This window comes from Sabethes cyaneus, chromosome 1, assembly GCF_943734655.1.
Source record: "Sabethes cyaneus chromosome 1, idSabCyanKW18_F2, whole genome shotgun sequence".
NCBI classification, from domain to species: domain Eukaryota; kingdom Metazoa; phylum Arthropoda; class Insecta; order Diptera; family Culicidae; genus Sabethes; species Sabethes cyaneus.
The window spans coordinates 158,402,832-158,413,252 of NC_071353.1; the positions used below are offsets into that span (position 1 = coordinate 158,402,832).

At 42.3% G+C, this 10,421-nt stretch overlaps 1 protein-coding gene across 1 annotated transcript; it reads left to right on the top strand.

Annotated features, from left to right (window-relative positions):
* Window positions 1-4,106: 4,106 nt before the first annotated feature.
* On the top strand, window positions 4,107-4,601 carry LOC128732355 (S-phase kinase-associated protein 1-like). The gene has a single exon (XM_053825601.1). The coding sequence runs from the start codon at window positions 4,107-4,109 to the stop codon at window positions 4,599-4,601; it is 495 nt and encodes a 164-aa protein (XP_053681576.1).
* The last annotated feature ends 5,820 nt before the right edge of the window (window positions 4,602-10,421 follow it).

A 10,421-nucleotide genomic window follows, 5' to 3' on the forward strand; every position in this document is an offset into this window, starting at 1 on the left:
AGAGAACGACGACTAAAACATCTCGTCAGCACTCAGCAATCCGGCATCCACAGGCTGCCTACAACCGCATGCCGTCCACAAATCCAATCCAAAACAAACAATAAATTCCAACTTCCTCAGCTAGATTATTCGAACTCTGGTACAAACGTACAGCCTCAACATAGGTTTACAAAATAAACTGAGTGTTGCGTTACCAAGGGGTTCACGGTAGTCTATAGAAACCACAAACCACAGAGCCGATTGAGGATCCTCAACCGCGCGTCAGCCACGAATTTTCCAAAACAAACAACCACAAATGACCCAAGTGGAAGACAAATTTCAGACCTTCGGGCTCGACCCATTAAACAAATTTCGTCTGCTATCCCTCCATGCACTATCTCAAGATTGATCTACAGACAAAAAAATATTCGCGACGTGGGTGTTCGCGGTAGTCGTTAGAAGCTATAAACAACAGCGTCGCACCCGCCAACCCCCGGCACAAAACAAGAAACAACTATTGTGCATTATTTATGAGAACCCGCTGTGGAAGAGGCGTATACGTATCTTAACGAGGATATGACTTATCATAAAATCTACCAAAACAAAGCATATGGTGGCTGGTAGAGAGCGTGGAACTGCGGTGGTGATAGATGGAGATACTTTTGAAGTGGTCGACAAATTTGTCTACCTTGGAACGTTAGTGACATGTAACAACGATGTTAGCCGTGAAGTAAAAAGGCGGATAGCGGCTGCCAACAGAGCCTTCTAGGAATTACGTAGCCAGCTGAGGTCCCGTAGCCTACAATTTCGTGCAAAACCCGGCCACGAAGCGGGAACGTTGAAAGAGAGCGACCGACGAGCTGTTGGCCTTTTTGAGCGTAAGATTCTGCGATCAATTCCTAGCATAAAAGGAGTGTGGCGCATGCCCATGAATCATGCAATATACCAAGTATACAAAGATGCGGAGAGTGTGAAGCGACTAAGACACGGCAGACTACAGTACACTATGGGCCAGAAATTAAAATTTCGGGACAAAAATATTTGCGGTTAAACGGCATGTCTCAGCTCAATGTGGTCTTCGGCAACTTTTTGAATGAAAAAATGGTGCATCTTTTGAAGGAGTGAATATTTAAGCGTTACTTTAACAACAATTTTAGTAATAACTTTTTTTTAAATTTTTTTTCACCTTTTTGGTTTCAAAATATTAAAGATAAACCAACTTCAAGTATTTTTTCTGAAGATATCAAACTTCTACCTTTTACCCATTTTCAGCAATAGACCTTTGTTTATAAACGTTCCCGCAAAGCACTTTTCTTCTTGTAACATGTATATTTCAACAGACATCTCAATGTGATGTTCTAGACAACATTTTGCATATAAAAGAGGAATATTTTTGCTGAAGACTGTTTTGCTTTTTCTGCCTAAATTCATAAGATATAACTGTTTTCAGGTTAAAAACCGTCTGATGAAAAATGTGTATTTTTTCAAGGGTGGTGTCTTCGGAGAAGTAAAATAATAAAATATAGCGCATCTTCCTGCACTATTAGGGTGACCATGAATTCACCTATTAGGGTGATACAATCTTTTGTTTTCTTAAATAATTAAAAAAAAAAGTTTTTTTTCTCGAAAAGTTGCAGAACATGCTAAAATAAGCAACTTTGCTGAATAAAGCAACTATCTATCTCTTACCGCTTGCGAAATATAATGATGTGTTAAAAAGAGCACTTAAAAATCAATTACAGTCAATAACGTTGCACACGATTATATTATTGCTTTCAAATGTTCTACAAAGTTGTTCAGTATGTTGAAATACATATTTTCTGTGAAGACTGTTTGACGCTAGGACGCAAATTTATTAAGTTATAAATTGTATGAAAAAAAATCGCACTATTCCCAGGTATTCCCAGGCATTCTCTGAAATACACATTTGGGCAGATAGCTTCAATAATTCCCTACCAATTGATATGCAAACTAATTGCAGATACTTGCAGATGGCTAAGATATTCGGATTTTTGATTTTTCATCAGACGGTTTTTAACCTAAAATCAGTCTTATTAATTAATGTATATAAAGCAAAACAGTCTTCAGCAAAAATATTTCTCGTTTATGTGCAAAATATTTTCTAGAACATCACATTGAGCTGTCTGCTGAAATAAACATGTTACAAAAAGAAATGTGATTTGAGGGGTCGTTTATAAACAAAAGTCTATTGCTGAAAATGGGTAAAAGGTAGAAGTTTCATATCTTCAGAAAAATTACTTCAAATTGGTTAATATTTAATATTTTGAAACCAAAAAGGTGAGAAAAAGTTTACTCAAAAAGTTATTACTTAAATTGTTGTTTTAGAAACGCTTAAATATTGGACGACCTCTTCAAAATATGCATCAATTTTTTATTAAAACAGTTGCCGAAGACCACATTGAGCTGAGACATGCCGTTTAACCGCAAATATTTTTGTCCCGAAATTTTAATTTCTGGCCCATAGTGCAGTGGGCTGGCCACATAACAAGCATGCCGAATGAGAGACCAGCGAAAACAACATTTAGCAAAGAACCCAACAGAGGCCGACGACGACTAGATATTAATATTAATAGTAGAATTTAATTTGGAAAAAATTTTCTTCTTTTCTTTAATTTCAAGTATCAAGACTTATTTTATCGTTTTTAGAACAGTTTTAGAGCATTTTTGAAATAGTGTCTGAGCAGTTTCGTGATAATTTTAGAGCTATTTCAGCGTTTTGAACAGCTCAGGGGCAGTTTCAGTCTAGTTTCTGAGTAGCTTCAAAGCAATTTCCGAACAATTTTAGGTCTACATGCATTTTAAATCAGATTTAAAGCACGTTCAAACAAATTTCAGAGCAAGCTTTGAGCAGTTTCAAAGTACTTTCTGAGCAGTTTGAAAACAGTTTCAGTTTAGTTTAGAACAATTAGAGAGCACTTTCAGAAAGATTTCAGAGCATTTTTGTATCAGTAAGTAATTTTAAATAACTTTCAGGGCAGTTCAAAATTGGTCTAAGTTATAGAGCCATTTTAGACTAACTTCTGAGCAGTTTTAAAGATGTTACGGGACAGTTTTTCGGTGTTGCAGAGCATTTTCGGAATAGTTTGCAAGCAGTTTCATAATATTTTTAGAGGGAGAATCTGAACTGTTTGAAGTTTTAGAGCAGCTTCTGTGCAATTTAAGAGTCCTTTCTGTAAAATTCTAGAGCAGAATCTGAGCAATTTCAAAGTAGTTTCTAACCAGTTTCAGCGCATCGTCGAAGCAGTTTAAGAACACTTTCAGGCAAAGCCGGCTTTAAAGGCTCTAGGCAGTTTTTCAAACAATTTCAGGTCAGATCGCAGTTTGGTCTGTGTTAGTCAGTTTACCCGAGCAAGGTTTGACAACAAAATTATATCAAAATTATAATATATTCTACTGTTGATAGCAAATAGAAATCATGTTTTGCTACCGAATCCAAATGGCATTTATGATGTATCAGACTTTTCTTTCATTTTGTTTTCATTTTTATTGAAAGAAAATGTGTTGACACATTCTGTTTGTGATGTAAACAAACCTACAATATTTGAATTAATCTCTTTTCACATAATTTTTTTCCTGTTAAATTATCAATTCAAATTATATGATGATAGCAATATGATGAGGATATGATAGCAAAATGACAACTAATTCAGCCGTCGCATTACTATTGTGTAACAGCAAGATTAGCATTCCGTTTGATATTTTCGATAGCAAAAAGAGTATTCAATTTAATTTCACGGCGTGGAATTTTTGCAATCAATTTTGATAATTATAATTATAATTATAATTTAACCGCTAAGTCGACCAAGATGAGATCATAATAGGTAATCAAAAACCGTTACATCAAGGTATCAAATTTTGTTTTCAATTTGCTCTAAAACTTTGCTCGGGTAGTCAGTCGTAGTGATGCTCCCTCTAGGGAGATAGGTAGTCAAGATAGGTAGTACAAGAAGCTCTTACCGTTCGCGGGCAGATTTTTTTTTTTGAGGGATAAAAGAGGACGGTACTCCAGTGAAAAGTTTTAGTTTCGTTGATACGAAAGCAGTTTCATTGCTAGTGACTAATTAGCAAAACCAAGTAAAGTAACAATAAACTACAGTAAAACAACAATGGCCAGCAATTCCATCAAACTGCAATCCTCGGACGGCAAGATTTTCGAAACAACCGTCGACATCGTCAAATGTTCTGGAACTTTGAGAACCATGAACCATCTTGTTCTGGACCGTACGAAGGAAGATCTCGTACCGCTGCAGAACGTAGCTGCAGCAACACTTGAGAAGGTACTGGAGTGGGCCACCTACCACAAGGACGACCCGGAACCGATTGAAGATGCGGATAAAAACAGTGTGAAACGGTCGGACGATATCTGCCAGTGGGATCAGGATTTCTTCCGCGTCGACCAGGATGCGCTGTTCGAGCTGGTTTTGGCCGCTAACTATCTGGATATCAAGGCTCTTTTGGATACTGGCTGTAAAATGGTGGCCAATATGATCAAAGGTAAAACACCGGAGGAGCTTCGGCAGATATTTAACGTTAAAAATGATTTTACGCCGGAAGAGGAGGAACAACTTCGCAGGGAGAATGAATGGTGTGAAGAGATGTGAATGAGGCCTACCTACCTTCCATACAATATTTCAATATTGCAACCAATAAACAGGTGCTTACAATTTCAATTAAACGTACACGTAGAAAAACGATTATAGTTAGAAGCAACAATATCAGGTGTTGTGTCATATTTTTTAATCAAAAAAAATTCAAGCTGAATTGATAATCCTTCTGCTTCTACTAGATCTTTAATAAACCCAAAAATACTTATTTTTGATTCTACAATTTTTTTGATAGCAATTATTGCTATTTTTAGAAATAACAAAGCTTATTGTTGAACTAAAAGGTTAAACAGAATCAAAAAAATATCTTGGTAAGCCCTGAGTCTATATTTTTTGTTGAATTTATACAGAATATTTTGCATTTACAAATTAACTTTCTGCGTGTTTAAATGGGTTCTCAATAAATGTTAGAAAAGGAAATGTTTGTGTTTTGTTTTAAACTATTATTTTGAAATCATTCTGAAAAGAGAAGAGAAAAATTTGTCCTTCTTAATTTGGTTTATGGCGACCATAAACGCGGCGTATGGCGACCATTCGTAGTTGTGCAGCATTTGAGCATTAAATACTATCCACTTGGAAATATACCAATTTGAATAAGCCAGGTAGCCAAGCTGGGAGGCACAGAATCATGTGGTTTTTAGTATCTGATCAACTGTACTTTTAGGTCAAGTGTTACATTATTTAAAGTAATAATTATGGTAGTATTTATTTATTGCGACATCGTCGAGGGTAATCCCAATTCTTTACGTTGCTCATTGACGCAGCACCAAAAACTTTTTGAGTTTGCCTTGTTGTGACGGCGTTGCAGATTGTTCTGGTGGGCGTTATACAGGTGATGATTGAGTTGCTTATAGGTAGTATTCATTTCTACGTATCTTATTCTCGTGGAATCAGTGCGGTACTTGCTGTGTCGTCTAAGTTCTAAGGGCTAAGGGTCGATAGCATATACAAGAATGCTAGAAATGGTCGATGCAGCGAGACTGGCATCGTAATCGCGGAGAACCTCATCCCAATCAACGCTGCCCAGAAAATCGTTCATATCGTTGAAATTGGTTTTACTAAAGTCATATAAGAGGCTTTCAGAAGTATCCCGAAAGCGTTGTTGTGGCCTGATCTTTAATTCCGTTAGTAAGGGAGGATGATGCCTGCAGATCTTTACAAGTGGTATCGGAGCTTCTGTAACCATACAGTCTACGCACAGCTCGTCGCTAGCGAAGCACAGATCAAGGGTCCGATGATTCTCATTTTAAATTACATTCATCTGTCTAAGTTCAGCGGTGCTATATGTATCAAGCAGTTTCCGCGGGGCTATACCGATGGCCGATCGAGAGGGGACCGGGAATAGAGGACCGTGGGTATTACGCTACCAAGAGATCGCGCTTAAGTTGAAATCACCCAAAATAACTTGCGACACAGCCCAGTTGATAGCTTCAAGATGGTTGTCCATCAGGTTTTCATCTTTGACTCGATCGGGAGGAATGTAAACTATGCAGAGATAGAGTATTGCGTCAACACTGGTAATCGCGACCCAGAATTATCCAACTGCCGAACTGGATTAACTGTGCGGGACCTCAACTTGAATCCTGAGCGAACAGCTAACAAAACGCCACCCCCAGTACTTTTACAACTATTTGAACACGACCTTTTAACTCGTAGTGAACTACGCATAATCACTGGACTCCTAACAGGGCACAACCCCGCTTTTTATCATTTAAAGAACATCGGCAAGGTATCCTCCGACATCTGCCGCTTTTGTAACTCTGAACCTGAAAGTTCAGCGCAGCGCAGGAAGTTTCCTTTTTACTCCATATCAGGTATGGAGCCTGAATCCCAAAACAGTCATTGGCTTTATAAACCATGTAGTACCGAATTGGGGCACAGCATTACAACTATCCCGTTCAACTCTATTAATGGGTATGAGCGGTCCGTAAACTGTGTACAGTAATCGGGGGCCTCCCACAAAAGACGATCATTAAGACTGTCGCAGTGGCCTTTTAACCCAATGCCCTTCTGACATACAAAAAAAAATCTGAAGGTTTCGGTGAGAGCGTATACGTCATAACACCAATAGCTAAAGGCTAACTGGTACTCGACGAGAGAGCTGTTCATTCCTCCAACGTTTTGATAGTATACCGGGACATTCGAGGTAGCGGGTGCCGCGATACTTGCTACGGTTGGCGTACTGGGAATCGATACTTGCCTTGGAGGGCGACTTGGAAACCCTCTTCACCAGCACTAGACTCAGGGCCGGAAAGACTTGGACGGCAAGAACGAGTCAATTACGATTGTAAATTGGTGCCTACGGCTCGACTGAGCTAGACGGATCAAGGGTTTCCATTTCGCGTTGTGGTAGGTGTCCCGGACCGGATGATAAGCTTGAGCTTAACTGACTTGAAGTATTGGCCAAAGACGAGGTGTAAGAATGCGGTAGCGATGTATAGATTTACGTGTAAAATAGCCAGAACCGGCAGAACAGTAACAGCGACGCATATTAGAAAGCTCAATGGACGTCTCTTCTCAGAACGATACAGTCCGTCCGTTTGCTGACAGCGTTCATCTCAGCCGTTGCGGTTCTGTTGTCGAGTCTGCAGCCGAAGTGCTCCAACCTACTCTCACATGCAAGTACTCACGATTCTACGGGTCTGTACTTCTTCATCGCTCCTCCGTTTCCAACGCGGATTCATTTTGTCTTTAAAGCTAACTAGCTTGTGTAGCTTGTTGAACCATACTGAAATTGAGAGGAAGAGAATTGACGCTACTGGTTACTACTGTCCTCAAATCTTCATCCATGGTGGTTGACGCGACGACAAAATCTTCGTCTGGCCAGGCATGTTGGTTGATGAGCCTGGACAGCACGTCGGCATTCCCGAACTTGTCAGTCGAGACGCATTCCATGGAGAAATCGTAGTTGAGCAGAGTGACGGCCGAACGTTGGAGCCGGTTGGCGGTGTAGATTGGACCCAAAAATCCGTAGAAGCGGTGCACGGTGCGTTTGCAACTTGAACTCCCTTCCAAAAATGAACTTGTAGAATTAGAGACTGCAAAAACTATCGCCAAACCTTCACGATCCCGCTGGGAGTATCGTTTCTCTGTATTGTTGAGTGCCCGGGAAGCGTGCTGAGTGACCATGATTCTACCGTCAGGGCAGCAGCACTTATGGCTAATTGTTGCGCCAACTCCAATTGAAGACGCGTTGAAGACAAACTTCACGTAATAATTTATTGCAGCTAGTAAGGAACGAACCCCGGTGAGGTCCGTCGGTGGAGGCATGCTCTTGATCGCTGCGATTTTGGTTGGCTCTGGGCGAATACCATCTCGATCCAGCAAGAGACCCAAGTATCCACTCTGCGCCTTCGCAAAAGAGCACTTTTCAGAGCATATGGTGAACCCGTACTCTTGAATCCACTGTAGAACTACGTGCGTCCTTGCTTCCGACGACGACATCATGCAACTACCCAGCGGTACCCGGAAGTCCAGCCAGCATGGTATCGATCAGCTACTGGAATGCCCCTGATGCAGCCTTTACCCCGGGTGGCAATCTGTTGTATTGGTACAGGCTACAGTGGGTATTGATGGTGAACATGCCGCAAGAACTTTCACCGACTTCCATTTGCAGAAACGCGTCGGACAAGTCGATTGTGCTGAACACGATGCAGCCGGTCAGCTTGGAGAAAATATCCTGAGGCAATGGGAGTGGATATTGATGGGACTGAAGCCGCTCGTTGAGCCCAGTGGAGTAATTTCCACATATGCGTATGGTGCCATTCGCCTTCCTGACCACTACTATCGGAGCCGTCCACTCGCTGTAGTCCACTGGTGAAATAATGTTCAACCGTTTCAGTCGTTCAAGCTCCTTGTCTACTGTAGGGAACATGGCGTAGGAAACTAGTCTGCGAGAGCGGAAAACCGGTTGACACGATTCCTTGAGGACTATTTTGACTTTGGATTTGTTGCACAGCCCTAACGTTGTACTGAACAGCTTCGGGTACGCCTTCTGCAAGTAATTTTCATCAACTGGTACACCATTAAGCTGGTTACAAAAGTTGTCCATCGGTAGACACCTAAGGTTGAATTTGTCGATGAAGTCTATACCCAGCAGGTTGGGGAAACATTTGGAGACGAACATCCGATCACTTTGGGCCGATCCGTTGAACGTCACCTCACAAGCAAACTCGTGCAGTAAGTCGAGTTGCTCACCTGAAGCTGATTTGGCAATCTGTGTTATAGGAACCGCTGTTGGTTGGTTCCCAGACCTGCTCGGACACGATGGGGATGTCTGAAGCCGTATCCAGTTGTAGACACACGGGAACCCCGTTAATTTCCACCCCGTTTTGGTGGAAAATTTACCGTTGCGCTGCTTTATTGGCTTGGACAAACGCTTGGACGCTCCTTATGACCAAACTGCCAACAATTGCTGCATTGATGATATCGGAAACTGCAGTGCCTTGAGTAGTGCATTGCACCGCAGGTCCAACACAGCGTTGCTGGTACTTTCTTCGCCTTTTCTGGCATTGATAGACTATTTCGCCTGTCTCTCGACCGCTTCCGGAACTTGTTATGTTTCTGTGAACCTCCATTGATTGCTTGCACCTGTCCCGGTGGACCTTCTATCATCGCCGTATCATTTTTTAAATTAATCAGCCGCTAACATTCTTCGATCATCGCCTCCCGGGTGACGTCATCGTTGCTCACTATTTTCGTCAACAGCCTGGTGCGCACATCGGCATCGCGCTCTCCTTTCATGCCGCAAACAAACATGAGGCATTTAAACTGCTGCTCGGACATCTTCGCCAAAATTCAAATTCTGCGCACCTTTTGTTCACCCGACATCCAAAAGTGACGTAGTCTTCGGTCGGGGCTTTAGGAATGCTGAGGGTACTGTACCGTTTCTTCACCGTTGATGTAGCTGACGTACCGGTAATGTTCGTTAAGGGTCCCATATTACTGAAGCGGTTTCCAATAACGGTCGAACAAGACTAACATATAGACATTTCAGTATATACTTCTTCTTCTTCTTCTTCTTCTTCTTCAGCAGCATAGAGCCGGGGTGGCTCGTGCTGTTTCAAGCACTCGTCTCCATTCAACTCGGTCTTGGGCCACTCGTCGCCAATTTCCTAGTCGTCTCAGAAGTCGCAAATCGTTTTCGACCTGGTCGAGCCATCGTGCACGTTGGGCCCCCCTGTTCCTGGTGCCGGTGGGGTTGTTGAAGAGGACTATTTTCGTCGCACTGTCGTCCGGCATCCTTACGACGTGTCCGGCCCACTGTAGCCTGCTAACTTTCGCTAGATGTACGATGGGAGTCTCCCCAAGCAGTGCCTGTAGCTCGTGATTCATACGCCTCCGCCACTCTCCGCTTTCCGTTTGTACTCCGCCAAATATCGTCCGCAGCACTTTCCGCTCAAACACGGCAAGGGCGCGTATGTCCTCCGTAAGCAGCGTCACGGCTTCAAGTCCATAAAGAACTACCGGTCTAATAATGGTTTTGTACATTGTTAGCTTCGTGCGGCGGCGTATGCTTCCTGATCGTAGCGTTTTACGAAGGGCAAAGTAGGCCCGATTTCCCGCTTGGATGCGCCGCTGGATCTCCTTACTAGTGTTGTTGTCCGCGGTCACCAGCGATCCCAAATACACGAACTCCTCTACCACTTCCAGTTCGTCGCCGTCAACGGTTACCGTCCGTGGGAGGCACGCATTTGTTTCCTTTGAGCCTCTTCCTTTCATGTATTTGGTCTTCGACGCATTTATTTTTAGCCCAATTCTCCTAGACTCCGCTTTCAGTCTGGCGTAGATTGCCTCCGCCGTCGCAAAGTTCCTGGC

What these genes read in the sequence shown, in the direction of transcription:
- LOC128732355 (XM_053825601.1), top strand. Translation starts at nt 4,107, where the DNA reads ATGGCCAGCAATTCCATCAAACTGCAATCCTCGGACGGCAAGATTTTC.